The sequence below is a fragment of the Corvus hawaiiensis genome, chromosome 2, assembly GCF_020740725.1.
Source record: "Corvus hawaiiensis isolate bCorHaw1 chromosome 2, bCorHaw1.pri.cur, whole genome shotgun sequence".
Lineage (NCBI taxonomy): Eukaryota > Metazoa > Chordata > Aves > Passeriformes > Corvidae > Corvus > Corvus hawaiiensis.
In genome coordinates this window covers 22,309,492-22,335,796 of record NC_063214.1, presented here as the reverse complement: position 1 = coordinate 22,335,796, position 26,305 = coordinate 22,309,492, and the positions used below count along the sequence as shown (strand labels likewise).

Below are 26,305 nucleotides of genomic sequence, written 5' to 3'. Positions count from 1 at the left end.
TCAGACTTCAGAGTTTTCATTTGTAGACTATACATACATTTTTAATAGGAAAGGACATGATTTGCCCTATAGTTTGTGAAAGCAATGTACTATCTTCACCCTATAATGGAACAAATAAACTTCTTGCAGTAAGACTGAACGTAAGTACCCTTGACAGAACTACCTTGAACAAAATACAACATTGAAAAAAAAAAATGTTAACAATGAACTTAGTGATTTTAGCCAATTTAAAGACTTAGATGAGAAATTATCTTCAGAACATCTACCAACCCTTACCTGGATTTGTAAAAAGTTCATTTTTTTTTATGCTTATGATTAGAAAGAATTCAGGATTTTATAAAATGTTGCTACTTACTTATCTCCAAAGAATTTTCTCCAGAAATCTGCAGCATCGGCTTTGGTGATGCGAAAGTTATCACCCTGGAATTGTCCATTTGGAAAAATAGCCTTAATTTCTGCTAACATGTGGCTGAAGATGAGAGACAGCTTTGTTAGGTTTCTCCTGTGGATGTAATAGGGAAAAAAAAAATCACATCAAATCCTTAGAATTTAGTAAGTTTAATCCATCTTTCAGTATTTCACATATCCTGTGTATTTGTGTAATAATCCCTTTGTGACACAAGAAAAACACTGAGCTTTCAACTGAAAACATAAAAAAATATAAATCAGTGGTTTGAGTTTCCACACACTTCTGAGGACATATTTATCATTAAGTCTCCATGAATATAAAATCACTTTTTGGCAACAGAAAAATTTGAGTTCTCAACTGCATATTCAGATACATTCCTTGTGCATTAAGCTTGTGTGTTTCTATTTCCTTTACTCATTGCAGAAGCAAGAATTTATACTAATTAGACAGCTTATCCATTAAAAAAAAACCAAAACAACCTACCAAAGAAAGCTGAAAAACCACCCCACACTCAAGAAACTAAAATTATAGTTTTGTACATGACATCAAACCTGTTTCAGTCCAAGTTTCTAGAAATATAAACATGGCATAGAACTAGATTTACTCCTTTTTTCCTATGGTAGTTTTATTCTTTTTGTTCTTTTCAGCTTTCTCTTAATGTACTTACTTCTTACTCTCCTTTCAAATGCTCTCTAGTTAAAACTTATTTTCAGCTATCACTAGCATATTATAAACAAACAAACAAATCAACCTTCTTTGCTGTTATCTCATTTCCATACATTTTCCAGACTGGTATCAGTTAATCAAAGATTACTTAGCTTTTGGCACAGAAGTTCCATTTAGTATAGTGCAAAGAACAAAGAATCCTTAAAAGCAAATAATCCTTTCATATGGAAAAATCTTTGGGAAATGGTGAGGAGAGGAGAGGAAAAGTAGCAAACTTTATGAGGACTTGTGCCTGGAGATTCCTTGATGCTCCTTGCAGTAAAAAAGGGCCATTTCCCAAGCTAATATATAAAATAGAGACTACATACGAGACTGAGCAGTTTCTGATGAAGGATTTGTATTCTTGTGAATTCTACTGGAGTATTTTAAGGTGTTAGAAGTGTCTCACATATGTCAAGGCAGTTTCTGATGAAGGATTTGTATTCTTGTGAATTCTACTGGAGTATTTTAAGGTGTTAGAAGTGTCTCACATATGTCAAGGCCGTTCACCTTTAACCATCTCAGGTACTACTTAAAAATGACTCGAGCAATTTAATGAAAACCACAATAAAATGCTTTTCAATCATGTAATTTATAGACTGTTTAAAGACAGTATTTTAAATAAATTCAAACTTATTCGTAAGTTCCTAGCCCCATGGAAATATTAAGATAGATTTTTATTTTAGTTGAACATATTTCCAGGGGTCTTCCTGAAAGAACACTAAATTTAGCACTGAGGTGGTAATTACTTCAACCAAATTTGTGAACTTTATAATAGAGATTTCTGTGGAAGCTGTGTTGCAGATTTACTATAGGTTTTACTACCAAGAAAATGATGATAAAGTTGTTGTGAAAACATAAGTAATTTAAAACAAACAAACCAACCCCCGATGAATACGCTCTCCCTTCCCTCAAGATTAAGAATGGCTATAGGGCTAATTCATTCAGAGTCCTCTAATTCCTTCAGTAAAATCAGATGTCTGTAATTATGATGCTCAATAGTTCCTTGCTATCCCACTTCCTATTTCCTTTGTATTTTAATTACACACATGTGTTCTTTACTATTTTACTCCTCAGAATTCAAGCCTGATGCAGAGGAGCAAGCAACAGCTGTTTCATGTGGCTTCCTCAGTCTGCCCTAGACCCCGGATTAAACAAGAAGCTTTCTGTATTTGGGACAGATGGGAACATGACTCGGTGCAAGTTTGAGCAGAGCTCTCCCCTGCCTGGCACAATCAACGTCCCACATTAATGCGCTGTGCTGCAGCGGTTCTTTCCAGGTACAAATTCACCTAGTGAGCTTGCTGGATCCCTGAGGCTTGAGCCCTGCAGTGAATTAAGGGATGAAGTCACACAGAGGTGCCATCTGGGGCACTTCCTTGACCGGAGGGCAGCGTGTCTGTGCGTACACATCCCTGCAGAGGCACTGCCCAGTGGGCACAGCTGCACAGGACATGGCCAGAACCAGCCGCTGCTAGGATGTGGACAGTAAGAGACACACACCCAAAGGGTTCCATCTAAACCACAAAGCCCCTTCCTTCCCTCTTGGAACAGCATCAGTCACTAAGTGCATCAGGACACTTTTGTTCCATTGTACAAAACCGCAAAGAAAGGAAAAAAGTACCATTTTTTTTTTGTTTGCATTTCTATAAACAAGAAAAAATATTTTAACATCTAACTGAGATAGCTTCTTTTTATCTGACTGCAAAGGTGAAACTCAAAACCAACTAGAAGCTTGTCTGTGCTTGAACATATATCACAGCACGTACAAACAGCAAGAGTTGGCAAATTCTTGGTAATTTATATGCAGGGTATCTGTTTCTTTCAGTTTAATTTTGATTCTTGCGCTATGAGATCACTATCTCAAGTCCTTCTTTGGTATCAAATAGCCATGACAAATCATGTCTCAATTTTTCACTTACATATTTTTTCTTCAGAACAGCAAAGCACATAATGCACCATTTTTGCTTATATATGCTTATGTGATACCAGATCTCAGTACCTTCCTGAGGCAGAGGTATAATGCTCACTGATTTAAATGGTTTTTAACAAGTATGGTGCAGACATGATGGCACTGGGGTGGGCCAATGACTCTCCCTACCTGTGCCTTTCACCTGCCTGAAGATGTCTATCCATTTCAGCAATGTACTTTTGCTGTCTTGGGGAGGGCTTTCCCAGGACACCTCAAGAAACACATACTCCACTTTATCAGACCTGGCAGTCTGTGCAGCTTCGATTCCCTTCTTTCCCCCATATGAAGGAAGGAGCACTGTCAAAAATTTTCCGCCCTACTTTTTCCATTTATAAGTTTAAGACAAGGTATTTAAGTCCTATTTATTTGAAAAAACAACAACTAAAACCATCAAGGTTTGGCAATTTCGTGAATAATTCTAATGGAAGCCAAAGAACTGTTCAATCTGAGCACCTATTTTATGTCTCATTGCCACCACGAGACCATAAAGAAACCAGTCTGCATCTCTTGCAGTAACAAAGGCTTTCTTCTCCTGGTCACAGCAAAGGCTGATGTAGTGGCAAAGGGACAACTGCACTGGCAGCCTGGCAGAGCAGAAGAGCTGAGCAGGTAGAGACATGCTCCAGAGACCCTTTGACTCACTGGATTCCAGCAGGGGGGAGATATCCTAAGGGATCACACTGCAGCTACAGCTCAAAATACTGCCATCCAAATTATACAGAAACAATGGTTTTAATGCCTCACCAGCCAGCCTTCACGGTTTAAAATTATAATATACTTTTACTGGCAACCTGGGGCAGGTTAGAGGTGGAACTTCTTTCTTTAGCTGTGGGACAGAGCACAGACATCTTTATTTCTGCAGAGAACGAATTTCATGCTGATGAGAAAAAACTTAACTTTCTGAAATTACAATCAAACAACACTGCTTTATACAAAAGATGATCCCCGTCCACTATGTAATAGCTACTGTGGTAAAATGTAACAATTTTAACACTAAATTAAGTTTTATCAACTGCATTTTATGTAACACAGTGTAGATCTCAACCAAATTACTCGCAGCATACTCAACACCTCCTAGTTAATATTTTTCCTACGATTCAAGCTTATATTTTGCTACCTTGCTTTTACCAAGTCGAATCAAACTAATGCCATACAGATCAAACCCCTTGTAGAACTTGATTTCTGAAGTACCATTTTATCAGTCATAGTCTATGATTTGCTGCCAAACATGTTTGCACATGACGGATCTACCGAAGGACCAACATAACACCTAAGAAAAAAAAATTAAAAACTGAATTTTTATTTAGTATAAACTTGTAAAGATCTGTTGAATCAGTAAACATCTTTTCGCTAATCAGCAAGATGCATGTTTTTAATTTCAAAATTAATCTATCTTTTGAAGTTATCCGTCCTCAGCAAGATTTCTAAATAGAGAAAGCAAAGCCTGAAGACAAGGATTTCGGGTTTATTCACTTCTCAGCAAATTACTATATTCTGAATCAATTTTCTCTTCAACTGTCAGGAATGGGGTCAGGCTAGAGATTTAATAACTGAAGGACTTTTCAAATACCAGTCATATGCAATTTGAAAGCAGGGCTTGATAATGGAGATACTACAGCATCCCAGCCAAACCAAACCAGCAGCGGCTGAAGTAGTAGGAGGTCTGAAGCTGTCCTACCCTCCAAGTGAAGCATGATCAGCATGCAATAACACAGATAGGTTTTGGCTGTGTCAACTTCATAATCACCTTATGAAGTTAATTTTACTTGCTGGAAGGCAGTATGGTCCAGCAAACAGGACTGGACAGGGAATTAGGCAAGTCACTTCCTTTCTGCCACTGACCTGCATTATGAGGTGGAAGGAACACCCGAGTCCTGCACTTACTGCCTGTGTACATGGATGAACAGAGCAAAATGCTCAGAGAGCTCCAGACTCGAAGAGTTCTAAACAAAAAAGCATGGCAGATCCAGCCTGTGCATAAATACACAAAGCAAAGCATCCATCTGTGCCCCGATCCTTCATAATTACTGGATGTCACAGACAATAACCAAGACGAAGTCATTTTAACAATATGTACCTGTTACTCCTGCAACAACTTGAAAATGTTTAAACCTACCTACCTACTACATGTATATATAATTTCTACTTTCATGCCTATATATTACTATGCCCATGAAAGAAGTTATTTTCATTTTACAACAACAAATACTCCCCCCCCAAAAAACCCCAGTCTGGAAGAGAAGTCTGAATGCATATCTCTGCAGTTATTTATGTCATTCCAAAAATTAGGTTCTTGCTGGATTTCCATTTTCATTCCATCTAGTAAGTGTTTAATCTTTCTTCATCCACATAGATACACTTTGTTAAACAATCACCTGCTGTAATAAGCAATACACCAACTTTCCAAGCTCATAACATATAACTCAATCACTCGGCACAGAAAAACAGTCTTTAGAGTTAGAATAAAATCCGTTCGGCAGCTAGGAATACTTTCAAGACAGATCTGACACAAAAGTACACCAAACAACTCCTAAATAATTCCTCTATAATCGTTAGCTAGAATAATCATACAAAGAGAGCTCTCTTAGGTGGCAAAACTGCAAATCATAACTGTGTAGGAACTAAGATGAAAGAAAGTTTGAAATATGAATTTCATAAGGTGAATTGTTTATTTTGACTTCTAAAAATCCAGCCCCCAAATATGAAAACCTTAAAATCCAAAGCATATGTACAGAGCTCATTTCACTTAATTAGTGCTATTCAAAACAGATTTCCGATCCACATGCTCAAGTTGTAGTAAAACACAAGGATCCTACAAAATACATGTTACTAATCCAAAGGAACAGAGTACAGTCTTGTGATTCGGGTACAAAAGAGGGAAGTGAAGATCCATGTTCTGAGCTCTGTCACTCCTCTCTCCCAGAGTTCAGAATTTTGTGACTCAGATTTCCATTGTGTGAAAAAAGCCCTTTGCAAATTATTTCCCATTTTTATTTTGCCACTACAAGGAAAATCATAGCAGCCCATAAAGCCCCTTGACAGATCATACTTCTGCCGTTAGTTACTGGTAAGTGACTCAAACAGGAATGCCCCAAGTCCAGGACAAAATACAGGAGAAAAAAAAAAATTCTGAAGAAATACGTGAATTTTTGAAGATCTCCAGAAGACATTGGAACAGGACTAAAAATTATACATGCTGACAGTGATTCACTCTTGATAATCCAGTATAACCCTGACTCACTTATCCCCCTTCCTCTTACAGAACTTCCCTTTTCAGAGACAGGAAACACAGGAGAAACAATTAGTAAAAAAAATCCCACAACAAAAAAATCCACCCTCCCCCAGACCCCTAAAACAGTAACACCCCCATCCAAAAAAAAAACCAAAACAACCCCCCCAAAAAACCCCACCAAAATTCCCCAACATTTTTTTAGAAATGTACAGGTGTAGAATGCAGTCAGAAAATCTTAACAATGGAGCATTCCTTAACACTTCAGAGGAAGCAAAGGAAACCAAAGGTTCCTGTCAACATGCTTGCAGAAAAAAAAATGCCTATCATCATATTTGGCAATCAGATCAACTCAGCTTCTGTGCAATGATTATTTTTAAAAGCTATATACGGACAGGGTATTGTTCAGACACCAAAGTATAGACACCAAGCCTATTCTTGGGATGAAATGTCCCTGGGACTAAGAATAATCATGAGCTCTATTTCCTACTTGTGCCACTGACTCATGGAAGGAACACATACAACTAAATTTTGCTGTGCTTTAGTATTCCTCGCCTCTAAGCTGCCCCACAAACAAAACCTAAAAACCTGCCTTAAACACGGCAAGGTTCAGCCAGTAACTAAATTTATCATATGTTAAACATAAAACACAAGTATAAAATTGTAAGAAAGTAACTGGAGGCAACTATTACTTCTCTTTGAATCCTGGAGGAGCTGGTTTATTACAATTGGGAAAGCGGCATCCTTCCTTGAACGGCTCTTCATCAGCCTCTTTGTGACAGATACACGAGTCCTGGGCAAGTCTGTGCTATTCACAGCGGATACCAAAAGGAAGCAATGGCAGCCTTTGGATAAGGATCGGGCAAGTACGTTTGGGAAAACAAAAAAGCTAATTCCAATGTCACCTTGAATTTTCCTCCATCTTTTCTTTGCTTAGAAATCACTTTACATCAATACACTAACTTCCGCCAGCAGCCTGCTTCCTTTTGTTGAAAAAGGTATCAAATTCAAAGAAGACAATGCTTGAAGAATTCAGAGCTTGATTTCATCTTTTGAAACTGCTTCTCAGCTGTCATTGCTTTTACAGCAGGTATTCGCTGCCCAATTTATATAAAAACAGAGAATTAACTTAATATACAACAGCTAAGTAAAGAAAGTGGAATATAAATACAAATTAAGGAAGTAGGTCAGGGTTTTTGCCAATCGATAACACTCTCCACAAACTGATGTGTCTGTCTACTCACTGCTCTTCCATTTGTGAACTGGCAAGCCATTGTGCCACCAACACCTCTTAGGCAAAGTTCTATCCATGTTTTGCATTATGTTTGCTTTTTGCAAAACAAATGCTTCATACAGCAGCAACCATAAACAGCTCTTGTCAGCTGGGTTTTAGGCTTTACAGTCCAAGTTTCGAAAATTTCATTACTTCCAGTTCTGCCCAGGGGGCATTTATCCACACAGATAAATTTCTCAAGCTACTCCTAAAGCATTTTAATTTCTTTCCTCACTAGTACTCCAGTATATGAGGTAACAAATATAACCATGAAATGAAAACCTAAGGAGTGCTGGCAAGAGCAAGAAGTAACAAAGGAAATACAGTCTGCATAAAGCAAAATGTGAGTCGTCAAAAGTAAAGAGGTGTGTTGACAAGCTAAAGATTTAATAACTTTGCCCATAATTATTATCTCTAAATACCCATGCAGAAGGATAGAGGTGACAAAAAAAAAAAACCCTCTAGAGAATACTACTCTCTGAAAGAAATTTGCTAAAACTGATCTGAATATTTACAAGTACAAACACTTTGTGAAGGATAGTCAATTCTATAACATTTTAAGTAGCAACATAAACTAAGAGCTAACAGACTTACTGATTTTACTAGCAAGAGTTTCAATGGACCTACTAGACCATCCTTAAAAAACACATGATTTAACATCCTTAATCTAATACGTACAGAGATTTACAAGCAGAGCTGGACACTGGCTGTTTAGTTTTATTTGCTACTTTTCAACAGTCAGTTGCTCTTGAACTATGGTTCCATTCATCAGTACCAACATGTTGTTCAGGCAGTTTGTTTCCTTCATCCTCCTCCCAGAGACATCTTTGTCTACAATGGTCCAGTGTTATTTAACTGAACACTGACTTAAGTCTAAAGCCTAATATCTGTATATATAAATGAAACTGAAGTTGTCACAGAATTCCCCAGGAATCCTCCAAACAGTAAACTCTGTCTTTGAAAAGCTGACTTAATTCACTGAATACACAAGTACATAAAACTTGTTAAAAACATGAATGGATTAATATGAAACATGAAAGACTGAATTAGCATCCTTTCACCATTTTCCAAAGCATTCTTCAAGTGGAAGGAATACTCAAAACCACACTTGGCCAAAATAACAGTCTCAAAAACAGAAGTGTGGTTGGTATAATTGTTTAATACCTGATTATGCCAGTAAACATCTTGAATTGCACTGCAAAGTAAGGTCACTACTATAATTCATCCTATCTGTGTACTGGAATATTAACTCTACAACAGGTGTTAATATTTCCCCACATAACCACCTCCCTTATAATTCTTGTAAGGATCACTGATTTGGAGGTTATTCCTGCTATGCATAGAGCACAACTGCGCCAGGCCAAGCAAAGCTGTGTGCCAAAAGGGACCAACTCAAGCGACTCCAGAAGAGGTAAGAGGCTGAGTTTGGCACAAATCCTGCCCCAGCCAACGCAGCAGCCCAGAGGCCAGGGATGGCACAAGGAGGTACTGATGTGGCTAAATGCTTATCTGCTTGACAGCAATCGAGCATGAGCAAAGGAAAGTGGTTTAGCTCTGTGTCATGCTTCATCTAGTTTGCTCTCATGCAAAAACTCAGGAAACTCAGTGGTTCTGAGGTGCTAATACCAACAAAGCATGTGTGCCATGCAGCACCCCGAATAATCCTCTTCCTGTGCAGGTCTGCCTCCCATCTGAGCAGCAAACAACCGATTATGCTTCCCTTCACTGTTTTGCAGCGTGCTAATTTTCTGGACTATTTTTCAGAAATAGTCCAGAAGACGTATTCAGGCTTGTTTTTTCAGAGTTTTTTCTTCAGACTATTGTCTCACCTTAAAACATGCTGTTATGATCTTTTCTAAGTAAAATAAACTAAGAAGAGATGTATGAGCATTCTTAGTGACAGGCAACAAAGTACTTCAAATTCAAACCTTACTGAATTTTGCAACAGCATCATTTTTCATGAAGACAAATCTTTCTGATTGTTAGAGAGTGAATCCAAAATTTTTCAGGCCTACTGCTCGTCACACTCAATGACTAGACAAAATCTGCAACACAATTCAGCCATTTCTGAAAGCAGGACTGGTAATACTTCTTTCTGACATTAAGGACTTTTGGCAAACTAATATCCATATGTGTCTTTTTCCATTTATTTAATTCTCAAGTACCTAAATCCATTTTTGATATTTAACAGGAAACGGTCTTTGAATCACATGTGCCTCCCAGTACTCTTGGGGAGACTGACACAAGTTTGGCTAAATGATGAAACTGAGGGAAATCTTATCCAAGAGGGCCCAAAACAAAATTCAAAATTCTCAGCTCTGACTTCTGAGCTCATGTGTAGTTGACTAAAGATATGAAACACTTGCAGACAACAACTGAGTTTGAGCTGGCCTGGAGCAGTGAGGCACAACTCTAATGTTTACATAGGGGGTTTTTAACATCAAAGAGGATAGAATAAGAAAATTGTTCTCCATTTCTGTCAGTGAAGCCCACAATGAATTCAGAAAGAAAGACAAGCTGTTTGATTCAAGAGCAAAGAAGACAGAAGCTAGAAAAGGGAGATGGAAAGAAATAGAGGGCAACACTGTCCTCAGAGAAACTTTATTTAAAAGGTGTGATAGTGCTGAGCAGCGTAGGAAAGCCCATGAGAAAAAGCCAACACTTTTAGAGAAAAGTTTGAACAGCATGAAAAAATTAAACTATTAGGAGATGTATTAAACACCAGGAACAAACGTGTCTATTTTGCAGTTGCTATCCAAGTGAACATCTATCCTGTGCATTCAGGCCTGGCCAGGCAACAGAGCCATGGAATAAAAAAGTCTCATACTGCATTTACAGACAATTGCAATGTACAAATCCAAAGGGGATCAATCATGGCCGCACACAGAATCTTATTCCAGGCAATTCTTTTGATACCTTACCTTTTCAGTTTTAACTTTGTTTTTGCTTTTATGAGTCATAAGAAGTGCATTAGTATTTTTACTGATTCTAATGCAGATAAGGGATCTGAACAGAAGGAGTGTATAGAAGTATCAAAACTGCTGTATTTCAAAAAGTGCTGTAACCTGCAGAGGTGCTTAGTACCTGCTGTGTCACACATGATTTCCACTGAGTGCAAGTCAACAAGCTGTCCCAGCATTCCTAAGAGATTGGCCAAAAAGGAATTTTCCTGGCTGAGCTGCTTCTCAGACTTGATCTAGAGACAATACTGAGCTGCACATTTTGCCCTAGAACTTAACTTTAGAAAAAGTCCTTGGATCCTTTTTGAGCCTCTTGTGCATCATTACTTCTATTTATTTGTTCTGTGGCAGTGGTAGGAGCCTCTCATCAAAAACAGAATTGTTTTACAAAATCTAACCCTCTTCATCCCATGTAGTTTCCAAAGTATCATCATTAAATGAGAAACTCTTCAACTTTAACAAATACATTTTTTCACAGACCTTCAAATATTTAAGAATTTTGACCCTAAGCCCTGAAATCAGATTCCACGTAGGCAGACGCTCTCATTTATAGCATTCTAAGTGTTGTCATTAAAGCATTCTAAGAGTATTTTAGACCACATGAAAATATGTTATTTATTCAAAATGGAAATCCAAGTGAGAGCTATGTAACCCATCAAAATATAATAATCAGCCTTCAAACCACGTCTCAAGTTATTGAATCCCTATCAAACATGTAATAAAAATTTCCATTTCCTACATGCACCCTAATCAAATCCACCTGAAATCATTCACTGAAAATGATTTAAACATTACTTAGAGCTGAGATGCAGCTTTTTTGCAACATTCAGGTAGTAGAAATCTGTGTCCCATAGCTAAGCAGTGTCATACAAATGCCAAAACAGAGCACAAAAATATACAAAATAAGATATATGAAGTACTGAAACTGTATGTGGGTCTCAGAATATTCACTGGGGTTTTATTTACTGAGGGAATGTAAAGTGACTTTCATTGAGAGAGAAAACTACCGTCTCTGGCCAAAACAGTAAACAACCTACCCTATTCCCTTTCACATAAACCCTGAGGCACTCAGTTGCCTGTCCTCCTGCATATGAGGAGCACATCCAAACCATTTAAATCCAGATACATTGCTGCCACATTGCCTTAGGAACTTTATCTGTACAGAACAGCAGAGAGAGAAAAATCAAATCCTTGGTTCCAAAATGCCACTTGAACTGATGCTGTGTGTACTAACAGCCCTTGAAGATCAAGTCAGTGCATATCCAACGGGACAATCAGGAACAATCTGGCATCAACGGAACACAGCACAGACCTCGGTCAAAGTCTAACGGATTTTGTAACAAGATGTGAGATTTCACACTAACTAGAAAAAAGTAGAACTGGCTGAAATATTTTCATCTGTAATTTGGACAGTAAAAGCAGGCACTAAAATCCACAAGGATATAGTTAGACAGACAGGTGGGTTTTCCATGAAAACAGAGGCAGAATCTTTGCCTTCAGGAAGTACCGATGTCAGATCTCCAAACAGAAGCTGTCCATACAAATCAAAATAAAGCATTTTGCTTCTTCACTCCTTATCTCCCATGAAAAGCAAAGGAAGAGAACAGAATGAAAGAGATTGAAAAGTTCTTTGCAAAACATGACTTTCCTTTTTTTGGTCTAAAGTACAGTAATCAATCAAGAAATTTATACCCTGATCTGCTTATTAATTTTTTTCCCCTTTCAACATTAATAAGCTTGCAGTATTTCAGTGACTACATTCACAAACATGGGTCTTCACCTATTTCTTTCAACCAGTGGTGGTATTCTCACGTAGGGACAATTCAATATGGGAGACAATCAAATGTTTTAAAGAAAGCTACACAGTCATGACCTGGAAAGGATGGTCTGCCACGAATAAAAAATTGAAGTAAGAAAAACTGGAAGCAGAGGGCAGGCAATAAGGGTTTGTGCTTGCAGAGGAGGGAAGTACCATCTCAGTTATTTGATACATTCACGGGAAAGCAGCAAGCAGCAAGGAAACCAAGTTTTCTGATTTCATGAAGGCTGTAAGGCTGACAGATAACTGCAAATAGCTGCAGAGTGATTGCACAACAAAAGTGGCAGACGAAATTCAAAATACGCGACGGCAAAACGATGAATTTGAACAGTTAATTGACCTGATGCACAAAATGGCATGTGCTGAGCTGTCCACTTTCACTCAGAAGCAAAATTTTGAATTATTATAGGCAATTCCATGACAATATCTGCTCAGTGCTCATCAGCAATAAAAACCCAGATCAAATATTATGAATTATTAGCAAAAGAAGAGAGGAAACAACCCAGAAAACATAATTATGCCACCATGTAGAAGCACAGTCACCTGTTATCAAACCAGATAAATAAGAAACAGAGATGTAAGAGATACACTGAAAGACAAGCGAGGTTACCAAAGGTAAGAAGTGGCTACAAACTGAGGAGGAACTAGGTATGCTGCGACTCTTCATATTGGATGAGTAACCACAGAGGAACTCTGATAGAGATCTACAAATTGCAAGTGGCATAAGGATGAGGACTGAGAGTAACCAGAATATTTAGTGAAGGTGATGGGAAGCAAGCTCAGAAAAATCTCTGATCCACAGAAGTTGTTGCCTAATACTAAGGAGGCAAGTTTAAGTAGGTTTGAGGGGAAGCTGGGAAAACACCAGGGAGAGCTGCTTCACTGAAGGTTACCAGAGTAACAAAGCACAACAGGTTCAGGGAATCCCTTAGCTAAAAATGGCCAAAGGCTGGGAGAGTACTAGGGAAACATACTAAATTATACATGTTTGCCCCATTTATGCTTCCTTAGGTATCTCCTTATGCTCACCATGGAAAATAAGAATTACTATAATGATTCAGATCAGGTTCTGTCTTAAAAACAAGACACAGTACTTAAGAACAAAAGCACATGGTTCATAGGGTACCCCCAAAACTCTTAAGTTCACTTATTGATTGCACAGAACTTTTAATACCTGATCACTCAAATTAATTTTGGATGCCTTGGTGAATGGAAACATCCTACAGTTGACAACCATTCTTTTTCATCTCCATAAGTGAGATTAAAAAATTGAAGTTGCCCAAATCAAGCCTGTTTCATGAGTGTGGTTGAGTGTTTCACCAGGAGAGGTGCCGGGTAAAGTCCAGCAGTAGGAAAGGGCAGGTGGTAGAGCAACACTGCATGAGGCAAAGACTGAGAGAAGTACCAGGGTTGATCAGTAGCTGAGCCCCATTCTGTGTTTTAAAATGATACCTGCAACAAGAACCTAGAAGGGTACTTGCCAACACTGGAGAAGTGAGTAGTGTTAAGAGGGCTGGTGGTGAAATTGAATCACAGATGTCTTCCAAGATCATCAGCTTCAACAGTGAAAGCCAAGTAAGATAGCACTCCTAAAATTAGATGAAGAGGTTCACAGAGGGCAAGTGTCCAAAGAGGATCAGAAAAGGTCACTACACCACAGCTGCAGTGGAAACTTCCAAATTCTGAGCACCAATGGGAAAATCTGCATATTTTACTCACTGCTAAATTTTATCACATGCAGGCTATTAAAACAATACGCATAGATAGAATCACAACTAGATACAAAATACACTAAAATTCCTTCTGGTAAAAATAGTTTTTAAGGCATGAAGGTTTTAAGACTCACGCCCTAAGAGTTTACTCCCCTGAGATAACACTTGCGCAGTTTTGCCTAGCAAGACAGTTCACTTTGCTACTTGCAGAAGCAAACACTTTATGCGATTATGGATTCCTGGAACAATCCATCAGCCTCTGAAAACAAATTGCTTTGAAACAGGAATGTAAACCTACAGACAATACTGTTCTTCTCTCAAGCACCGAAGCATTCCAGCTCTTGCTACCAAAGCAAGTAGGAACAGGAGACAGAAACTGAAACAAACAAAAATCTCTGGATACTAAGATGTCCAGCTGCAAATTTCTAATCACTCTTTTTTTCCATGAATCATCCTTAAAATCACTGCACTGAATAGCCTGGCAAATTCTCGCCATCTGAAAATACTTGTATTAAGATTATATGAAATTATACTATATTTAGCGTGGTTTAGTTTTTGGATCCAACACTTCAATTTCTCTAATTACTTGAATGATGTAGCTAAATTATATACATATACTCTTAAGAGCCATTGGGCTAAAATATTCACAGTCAAAATCATATTGCCACTTCTGGTTTTTCAGATCAGCCATCTTGTGATAGGAAAGGAGCATTAACTACCAAAGTGTAGCACGTATTTAATCACCCTTTGATACTATGAACAATAAGATGAGTTTTTAGACCTGAAGGGAAACAGAACTGGAAAAATACAACTGTATTCCTTCCATCTCTGGGAAGCTCAGAGCACCAGCTACCACGGCAGGTATCCTGCTGAGGTTTGGCACAGTTTGAAATACCCTTGACAAAGAGCTTCACTTAGTGTGGCATATATTTGGTGTTGGAAATTCTTTCACCCATACTAGCAGTTTTCATCCCATGTAAGAGACATCTGACGTGAACTGGATGACAAATACTATTGCTGTAATAAGCCATATCTGAGTTACTGTAAGAAATACTTGTGATCAATAGCTATTGTTTGCTCTTGCAGTCAAACAAATTACAAAGCCTCCATCTGCTAGTGACTGAAAAAGGATCATTACCAAAAAAAGAACTATTACAGCTAACTACAAGAGAGAATACTGGAGAAGCTTGTGCAGCCAACTTGAAAAACATCTCAATCTGTATCAGCAAAAAGACAGTTCTTGAAAGTTTTTGTGCCCCAAGTCCCCACACAGCTTTCCCTGTCCCTGGACAGCTTCCCAGAAAAAGCAATGTCCTGTACACCAGTTTCCACCAGAAGTCCCACAGTATTCCTTCACTCCTCCTATTCCCCAATGGCTAAAAGTAAATTTTTCATCTGGCTCCCAGAGAAGAGAAAGGAAAGACTGTGAGAGACAGACAGGAAAGGGGAAACAGAGGAGGCAAAGGCCGAACAGCTATCCTGGAGCTTCTTGCTTCCCACCCACCAAGCCACATTCCACAGCCCCGCAAGGGAGAGACCCCTCTCTAGTACAGAAGATAAAGTAGTATCTGACATGGAGCATTCTCTTACAGAATGTTCATCCATGGAAAAGACTGACGCAAAACATGAAATATCCAGTGTGTTGCACTCATGCTCATACCAGTCCAAAGCCCACTGGATCACAGTAAAAATTTAGGAAGAGAAAGAACCTTACTCTATGTTAATATCCTGAGCACAAGAATTCCCAAAGATTTCTCCAGAGAGCTTGAGGATTAAAAGGCCTGGCTAGTATGTCATAGTGACTCACTGCTTAAATCCAGAATACTAAAAGATAAGCTAGCCAGAAGAAACTTTACTTTTGCCGTAAGTGATGTTAATTAAAAGGTCAAGAGATCTAGAGAAGGTACTGAGAGAAAAACTGCAGGAGGAGGAAATGAGCAGGACATTAAAAATATATATTTTTTAAAAGGTGGGGATTAAAGGAGAATAAAATAAAACCCTTTGAAAGCTGAAAATGAGAAAAGGATGAAAAGGTAAAAATGAAAAGTGCAAAATTTATGTCTCTAATTCTTCCTTCAGAACTTTATAGTTCACATTTTCCTCCAGGTTTAGTCAGCTTAATTGCACATATGATTCACAGCAGGCTCACTTGCTAGTAAGAGAAGATTCACGATTAAGAAGGCACAGTAAATTTTGATTTCAATAGCTAAGACCTCAGTATATCTGAAAAAATTATTTCAGTCAAAATGCACAAGTATGTGAAGAATAACTCTCAATTTGATTTTTCCATTTCTTGCTTTTTCTACAGTCTGGCTGCAAAGAGTCTAGGAATAACAGCAACAATGTACTAACACTGAGCAGTTCATCAACATCTTGCACTAGCTGCACATAACTCTCTTAGGAGAATATGAAAGCTATTTCTTTCCAAAAGCAAGCCCTTAGTATATATGTTAGGAACAATGTAAATAATTTTGGATTCAGATCGTGCTAGGCAGCAGTTTCAGTATGTAACACTACTCAAAGAATCACAACTGTGAAAATAAAAAAATGTTTTTAAAGTATTTAATTCTGAAGAGTCTGCTTTAGCTTCCCTTAAATGTTTTTAATAGTATGTTTAAGGAAAATGCCACTGGGACAACATAGCTTCTTTTGGAAGAAAGGGCAATGCTAAATAAATCATTTCTTATCTAAGCTCTCAGCTCACTTAACGGTGAATCTGAATGACGATGAAGCGACAGCAATGTGTTCAAGAGGGGGACTGTTTTTCCTGCAGACCGAAGTTGAGCCCCCAACTACAAAGTTTAATCAGTCAAAATGGAGAACATTAGCACTGCATAGGATCTCTGAAACAGGAGTGACCCCCTGGGCAGGTGCTGGGAGGTTGCAGACATTTTCCTCAGGGCTGGGGATTTGAGCTTGTCACGTGCTTTCCATGCTTGTGCCTGTGCAAATTAATCACCAACAAGTGTAAAACAACAATTCCAACTCTACAGCTGCAAGTAAGTATGTAGGTGCTGCTTCTCTGTGGCTCAGGGCCAACATGTTCAATGCCATGATCCCATACCACCATTTCATCCTCATACAGCTCACAGTCAACCCTCTCTACAATGGATATTTAAACACTTCAAGTGTTATTTTTATCACCAAGGCTGGGGGCAGGGGGGCCAGAGGGAGGGAGCCAGAGCAGAAGATACTGGGAGCATTCAATAAAAACATCCACCCCATTTGTACACAGGAAACCTGAGCTTTCAAGCTGTACTGAATTAATTTCACAGTCAATCCACAGAACTCCATGGATTCTGCCGTAAACAAGTCTTGGCTGAAAACAATGTTCATCCCACTACAAATCTGGCGCTATATTCAGATGGCCTAAATTCTGCCTAGCTTGCTGTGTGCTTATTTTTGGAAATTCCTGAAAGGAAGGCCCACCAAGAAGCTACAACAACATTAAAAAAAATAAAAAAAGAAAAAAAAAGAAAAAAACCAGCACTAAATGCCTTTGATCTAAAATTACGCTTTTTCCCCAGGTAATAGAACTGTCATAGAAAAAGACTTCCCTTGACTTGAAAAATAATAAAATCATATACATTTATGCTTTGTTTCAAGAGTTATTATATCAGAGTTATTTTAATAGTCTTTGACTCTTTACTATTTAGATGTATACTATCTCATAAACCTACAGAACTGCAAATATTTCCACTTAGGATAAAACAGAAATTTCCTTCTGCTTGCTCTTCAACTTGCTCTGTTAAAACAAACCCAGCCTAACAATTTTTGTCTAAAAATTTGAAAAAGCTTTGGATTAAATATTTGTCAGGTAAACACCAGAAAAAAGCTTTTATAAAACTTATGGAACCTGACTTACAGCTGACACCATTCTGTGACACCATAAAGTTGAGACCTTTTCAACATGCAAATTCAGGAAAATCCTGAGATAATGGAAAGGCACAGAAGATAAATCACCATATGACTTGCTGTAATAGGGCTTACAAACATCAATATGTATCTCTGAAGCATTAGTCCAAAGGCAATCACTCAACATTTCTCAGACTGCAAGGCCTTACTCCCAGATCCAGAACCCAAAGTGACACTATTTTAATAGGAGCCACAAGACCTGTAAATCCAACAGGTTAAGTGTTAAGGCACAAAGGCTTCATCTCCAGTACTAAGAGAGTGTGCCTTGTATCCATGAGTTAATTTGCATTAGTTATTGCATTATAGATTCCTAATCCAAACAGAGATCTTTCATTTTAATGAGCTGAATATGAGGCAACCTCAGGCAAGGGTTATGCTGATTTTGTCTAACAAAGAACTTCTCTGCAGGTACCCTGCCTCTGCCAGAGTTTTATGTGAAGCAAATATCTCACATCAACTTTCCATCAGCTCATTAGCATTCCCCACCATCTCTCTTCTCAACAGCAAAGCCATCTATGTAGATTGAAACAAAAACCAGAAACCCTCTTTTCATAGAGGGCTACAGCCTGCAGCAGCCAGCACTAGTGACTGAAATCTTGCCCCTGTTGCATAAGGATTAAAAAGAGGGAGGTTACAAGAAGTATTACTGCACAGTTTATTATCTGTCTTCTGACAACAAGCAATAAATTATTTTCTTAACTACTAATCCCTAACTACTGACTTTTATAATGATTAACTTCCATTATAATACACTGAAAGAGTAACAAGGTCCCTCTAATGATAGTGACATGAAAGCCAAAAACCAAAACCAAAAGTATTTCCTCAATTTAAGAATTCCTCATCCAAAGCTCCACTATTCATACAGGTTTCCTGGGATTAGTTTTCTCCATGTCTGAAAAAGTTTCAGCTTGTGGTGAGGGGAGAGGTATGGCTTCCTGAAACTCCACCAGAATAAGTGTGTTTGTTCTGAAATACCCTTGGGGCACTATTCTGAAATGCCCATTGTGCACTATCATTCACCCTCTGGAGACAGTGCAGCTGGGCAAAACATCTCTTCAACAGAGTACAGAAGACATGATATTAGTTATCCTTCATTACACAGGACAAGGTGAGCCTTTTATTACAAAATTCATACAAAACCATAACACCAATAATATATGCAATACATGGTGGGATTTACCTGAAACCCATGTCATAAAAACAGCATTTCTGTGTGGTAAATGTCACATTAGCACACTACATAACAAAAATAACATTCTCTTCTATTTCTAACTTTATATTATCTTCCTAGTCTACCACATTCACCTCTGCCCTTTGGTATTTTCTTTAGATTACTTGCATTAATGTTAACATTTATTCAGCTCACTTGAAAGGTATTTTTCAGATACAAGTAGGAGTCAGGTAAGTATCAGCTATCTATATAACTAATAAAATAGTTCTGTCCTGTATGCCTTTTGGTACCAGAGGGCACTGAGATACACACATGTGAATATATACATATATTTATATGTCATTGGCAGTTAGCTTAAAAGGTGGTGCTGGGTTAAAGGTTGATGACCTTAGAGGTCTTTTGCAACCTAAACCATTCCATGTTTCTGTAAGACAACAACAGCAGGCCACTTCTTCTCCAACACTGTAAACCGAACTGAAATGGACATTTGTTTGTTGAGGCTCTCAGACTCCAGACACATCGGGAGTGTTGCCCCCGATTCCACACCACCTTTCATGCGCTCAGCTGCAATTAAGAATTCTTAGGTGCGTGTCATATTACAATCAGACACCAACAATACATTTACATACCTTGCATCAGATTACATGTTTTGTCCCCTCAGAAATAAAAAGCTTTCCATTGCACTAACAATAAGTTATTCTCATGCTCTGTGCAGCCAAAGCACCTTAAAGAAAAGGCAGGATCAGGCAGCAGACCCATTGCTACTACTGCCTACCTCAAGCAAGGTCACAGCTTGGGCAGTACCCCTCACATACGGAGAACAACCAGCTCCAGCTAAGCCCTCAACTCCACGCGGAGTTTTTGCCGCTTCTTTCGCAGAAGACCCTTAACTAAGGGGTCCATGAGCCTCTTCGCTGCAACATGTTACAAGACAGTAACAATTTGTTTTAACTAGGGTGTTAAAATGAACAGTTTGAACAGTATTTGCTGTATCCTACAGCAGATACATGGCTAATGTTTGCTTCCCGGATTCTAAGAGAAAGTGAAGGCAAAGATACATTTTTAACAAGAGTTCAAAAGCCCTGACTACACTGGCTTGTCTGTATTTCCTCGTATTAGGAAATAAAACAGGGCCAGGGCATGAGCACTCCAGGCTGCAGGCAGGCGCCTTGTCATGACTGTCCCAGCCCCATCAGACTTCTGCCACACAACTCAGGCACTATTCGGGTGGGTGACAGCTCCTGTGGGACACCATTCCCAGCAGGCCCAATGGATCAGGTTTCCCTGTCTTTGGAGAAAGGCAAGTCCTTCTAGACACACATGTCATACCCCACCATGAGTCCTGGGGATCACACAACGAGCATGGGCTCATTTTATTACTGAACACAAAAATGGCCATCAGTGCTAGAATGGAAATCAAGGGAAAATTGGTCACCAGGGATTTAACTCAGGAACATTCTCAAGGCTCACAGACAACAGTGAAACTCAGTAAATGTACAAGTGCCTGATCAATAAAAAAGGAAGCCTAAAAATACCAGAGTTAACCTACAAGAAAAAGTTAATGGTAATTCAACTCAAACTTCTGTAATGTTCATTTCCGTTGAAGAAAATATTTCAGGAGTGAATACCAGCATATGTACCCAAGAAAAAAAGAGCAATGGAAGAACAGACTCAGTTTTAAAATAGAAGGCAAGAAACAATACAGCATGCACCTTTTCTAATAAAAATGTACCAGAAATTTTACAGTGTAAAAACCTGAATATACGCTCTCAAAAGCAAAAAGCATCTGTTGAAAACACTGTATTATCTCAGAATGTAAGTATGACACAAATATGCAGAACTATAAATACAATTACATCTGTAGCTTTTATGTAAAGCAAAGTATTTAAAGATGTTATGCATGAGAATATCAAGTCCAGAAGGAAAACATCAGATTTTGATAAAGGCTGAGATATTCTAGAGTTTATATGGCATTAAATTTTGCTCTAAAAAGAGACAGACCCTTAAAAGCAAGAAATATCAAACTTCCTGAAGTCCACTGGAATTTCCAGCATTCCCATTCTTTTTACAAGGAAAGTAGTCAAATAAAACCATGAGAGTTTGGTATGAAAGAATTTGTCCTTTGCATATAGATACTCTAAGATTACCTGTAAGATGAAAGTAACCTTATGAAGAACTGATATTTCTTTATTCTACTGATGTCTCAACAAGTGTTGACACTTATTGAGACCACTCGGAAACCCTCTTCCTATTTTAAAGTGTGGAATTTTTGTACCTACTTTGTTCAGTTGAAGTCTCCCATCACTAAGGTTAGATTTTCACCCAAATGAAACTTACAGGGAAAAATCTGTCCTCAGAAGGAGCAAAACCAAAGAACTTCCCAAAAGTGAGAATTGTGTTGAATCTCCTTTTCTTGTGAACACCCTGTTTCAAATTTTCCTGTTTCAAAATCAGCAGCAGTTTCCATACAGATAATTAGTCACCCCAATGAATGCACAGCAATTTCTACCCAGTTCAGCAGGGTCAGAATTCAAGCAGGTAGGAAACAACACATCCTCCGTGAAAAGTAAGCATACAATTGCCAGACTCTTTTCTTCATGGAGAAACTTCACAAATAAACCAGGAAAAAAATGCATCAAAACTCTATATAATGGTTCTTCCATGCATGATATATCAGGTGGTATTCAAGTTTCAAAACAATGTTTACATCTGGCTGCAACTTCTGGGGTTTTTTTGCACATTCCACACAGGAAATTGTTGAATGCCATTATACTTCAGGGTGCAGCTTTGTAATTCAGCTCCTCAGCTGATGTAAACGGGGTTGTGTCCCGGTGTAACAGCCCAGCCACATATCTTATTTGGAATAAAGGTCTGGATTTTAGGTTGGTTGGTTTGGAGTTTCTTTTGTGTTGGAGAGCAGGGGTTGGTTTGGGTGCCTGGTGTTGGGGTTTGTATTTTCTAGCGTAATACTCCAAACACCAAATTAATTTTTCACTTTTAAATGTTTTTTTTTCAGCAAAAAATATGAGCAAATTGTTTTCCCCTGCAATTTAACTAGCAAACTGCAAAACGTCTCAAAACAGAGGTATCTAATGGAAATTCTGACACATGCTTAGAGCCACTCTAGTCAGTACTGGTTTGTTCAAGTTCTGTTTAAAAGCATTTTACTTTTCATACATGATTTTCCTATAAAATTCTATATTTGGGATGGTTTTTCCTCTCTGTTTAAAATCACTGAGTTGCTCTTGCCTTACAGAGGTTGTTGTCTTTTTTCTCTTTTCATGGGGAGAAAAATGAATACATTCTCTAATGGATAAGAAAAGTCAGATGTCTAACACTTAATTTCTTTGCATCCAGCACATGTGAAACATTGCCAACTCAAGGTGGGAAGTGAAAATAGAAAGCAGGAACAACTTTGGACGTATGTAAATATGTACTTGAAGTAATGGAGAAAAAAGGCTTGCTGGGGTAATTGGCCAGTCTAAAGCCATATGATATACAGACCTATGTAGATACTTTGGTGCCAAAAGTAGTATTGTGTTTTAAATCTTTTTGGAGAGTTAGCAAGTTTTTTCGCTTATATTCCAATGGAAAAAAAATTGGTTACTTTCCTGACTTCCCACTGACTCTTACACTAACACTATAATATTTGACTAAAATTGACTTGTGTAACAATCCAATATAGTGGGAAACGGTAATTTTATTTTTTTTCCCTCCTCTCTGGATCATTAACATTGAAGCAAAGAATACCTAGCGGCCTTTTCAACTTTCACAAATCAAGACTGGTGTTCCTCTAATGCTACAGACTTATTCTTGTGCACCTTAAGGTGGATCACTTACACTCTGCTAAGGAAAGCATTAGCACTTGTGTTACACAAATGACCAGAGTAGGTATGCAGTAAACAGAAAAGCTCCAGAGTTCACCTTCACTAAGCAGCAAATAGTATGAGAATGTTTAGGGGTTCAGTTACTGTTTTTACCTTTCATAAAGTGCAGAAAGTAGAGACAAAGTGAGTAAGAACATTAATCAGACTGAAAATCTGATTATACAAACACTCAAAAAATGGGAAACTGCGTGGAAGCTTTATCTCATCACTGGAACAGAGGCACTGAAAATACATATTCCCCACCCAAATAAAATTTTCCACTCTCTTCCCTGCCTGTCTGGAAGAAAACCCAAAACTAACAGAACACCAAAACCAAAAGGTTCAACACTATCTCACCCCACTCCCTTCACTTATGAGATGCACAAGTTTACAATTCTCTTTCTGATTTCCTCATCCATGAACAGGAATGAAACTATCCTCATCAGGAGCAGAATCATTTTGCAAAAGCAGTAGAAGGTTATCTCACACCACATGGTACAGAAAGCACCTTACTCAGGTTTACTTAAGTAAGCCGACATTTCACCTCTGGAGCTGATAAACAATTCTGAATGCATTTTCTGTTTCCAACAGGAGATTAAACACTTACAGAAATATATATTTCTTAGGTCCTCATTCCTTAATAGAAACACAGCAGCAAAGTAATACTGTATGTGATCTGCACAAGCAAGTCCATGAAGGCCTTTTAAGTTCCATCCAATCCTAAAAAGATGCATCGCATTTAGCCGCTTTAAAAATAAGGTACTATTGTAAATTACATACAGCAAATTAAGCAAATGGAAACCACATTCTCTAGATAAAAATCCATTAGCATGATGCATGCTTTGTTCCACTGTTATCTATAACATATTCATACTCAACAAATGAAAACTCTTACTATGAAAAGCCAGTTCCTTCTGTCAGTATCCTCTGTAGAATTAAGAAATGTAGCTCTGCCAAGATCCTTATTTTATAAACAGGAAACGGAGCAACAGAAGTCCAAAGCAAGTGTACTAAAAGTGGTCCAAAAGGCTAACATGAAACTAGATGGAGGCTGAAAGCCAGGGTTCCAGGCCCTTTCTCTACCCGTTAAGAAGCACTGGCTAAGAAAGAAAAAGGCACCTGTCCTGCTCTTTGAGCCAGACCACACCACTGGTATTTGCAACAGCAGTTTAAGTACAGGTAAAGTTCTGATGGTTTGCAAAAGCTTTTTTGCCACCTCCTAATCCGTAACTTCATGTAAACTATTTTTGACATGGGAGAAGTTAACACTCACCTATTTGCCAAAGACCCTCCAGTAAATGAAGTAACTACTCTTGGTCTGACACTAGCACAGTATCTTATTCACATAACCTAGATCCTTCCCTATCTATTTGCTTAAACAGCTTAAGGTTCTTAGTAACAGCTGAGCCTATTCTTGATATCTTCACCTGTCATTTTAGATAAAATTTTAATTTCTGATTTCATGCATTTAAAACATGTTTCATATATTTTCATTTTCCCATTCTACTTATAAAGCACAATCTGTTTGGCATCTACAAAATTTTCTTTAAATTTATTAAGGTAAAGCCTGAAATGGGCAGAGAGCCCAAGCATGGTTTTGGGGCTTGGCTTGAGTTCAAACAAAGTAGTAAGAAAATCCGAAGGCAAGGAAACTCACCTATTCAAGTCAGGACCATTATAAAAACAGCTCTCAAGCTGCTCTACACAGCCAGTTTCTCTACAGATACCCCAAAAATAAGGCCCAGACCACTATGTCCCCCCCAGCGTGTACCACCATGAAATTGAACGATAGGCATGACAGACCATAAGATACTCAAGCTGCTCTTTCCGGTCTCCTACAGTGGCCTTAGTGAAAAAAATAACCACTACAAGAGGTGTAGCCTGTCAGTGCCCAGACTCTCCTAGGCAAGGCAGGTTACTCACTACATCTGCAAATACACTGCCAGATCCTTTCTCATTTGATGATAATGACCACAGACCTTATGTAAAAAAAGTTCAATCAAAACACCATAGAGGTCCCCTTCAAAAGAATCATTATCCTTCCACTTGGCTGAAATGCAAACTAGCAGAATAAGAGCCAATTAATTAAAAAGCCACATAAATTACATGGTTATTTTTTGCTACCCTGCTGTGCAGCTTGACAGTCACTGAGTAAGGGGAAAGAAAGGATTACACAATCTGGCAGAGTAGGCTGGGCAAACAGATGAGGAGAGAATACACACCAGAAAGGGCACTGAGAGAAGTTACACACCCATGAGAGAAAACAGCTGATCAGGTTAATTAAAACTTTTTTGTTCAAACACTTTTGTAAGGAGACATTCTCTGTGCCAATGTTTTGACTTCTTTTTTAAGTAATATTTTCCAATTATTTTATTATTTATGCCTTTCCAGCATCTCTACTATCGAGAGGATAAAATTTAAAATTTTCCTTAGTCTCTTCTTTCTCTCTGTGCCTGCCTGTTTAATTAACTAGTTATAATCTTTTCTTAAATTGTTTTGCCCTAAGTTTATTTTTTTCATTCCAGTGCAATGACCAAGAAGTCAGACTACACTGTCAGAAATGTCAACAACTTAAACAGCAAAGTCTCTCTTAACACATGAATGAGCACCTCTTAGTTTTGCTTTCAAAATACTGATCATTTAGCTCTATTGTGAAACAGCAGACAGCACGTAATCAGAAACAGAGCATTATTCACTGTGTGAGCAAATATAATCATGTACAAAGCATACATACTTTTTTAAAAGAGCCCTTCAGAGCCCTGAGGATGACCACTCATTTAAACAAAAAGAAGTGGGGAGAATATTTAGCCATATTCCAAGTTTCAGAATACCTATGAAAAGTCTTCCACAGAAGCTGCACTATATTAGACATGATTAAAACTATACACTACAGTATTCCCTTTGAGTTGTCTACATATTACAGTTAACAAAGTATCAAAGATGACCTTCTGAATTAGTCCACAGCTGCTTCACATCCAGAGCTCACAGTTCTCAGAACATCTGAGCCTCAGTGATTTTTGCCTAAACAATTTTCAAGCATGTTTTTCTTTGTGTACTAGTCATTAAGTACACATTTACAAACACTACTACAAAGTAACATTACTTTTCCCAATGAAAGTTTATCGATATTAAGACCTTAAATTCTAGCTATGTCTATCTCTACAAATAGTTTTCTTCCAAGAAAAGTTTAAATGGTTAAAAATACTTTAAAATATCTACATATTTTTCCCTATGCAAAATATTTCAAGTTGAAGTAGCCAAAATTTGGCCAAAA

General features: G+C 38.1%; 1 protein-coding gene across 3 annotated transcripts in view; it reads right to left on the bottom strand.

Moving 5' to 3' along the window:
- Nucleotides 1-26,305, bottom strand: part of CBLB (Cbl proto-oncogene B) — a 128,161-nt gene that overhangs the window by 60,262 nt on the left and 41,594 nt on the right. For all 3 annotated transcript variants that reach the window (XM_048293782.1, XM_048293783.1, XM_048293784.1), the window contains exon 4: nt 356-502. In XM_048293782.1, the coding sequence (XP_048149739.1) occupies nt 356-502 (147 nt within the window). The remainder of the gene's footprint in view (nt 1-355; nt 503-26,305) is intronic.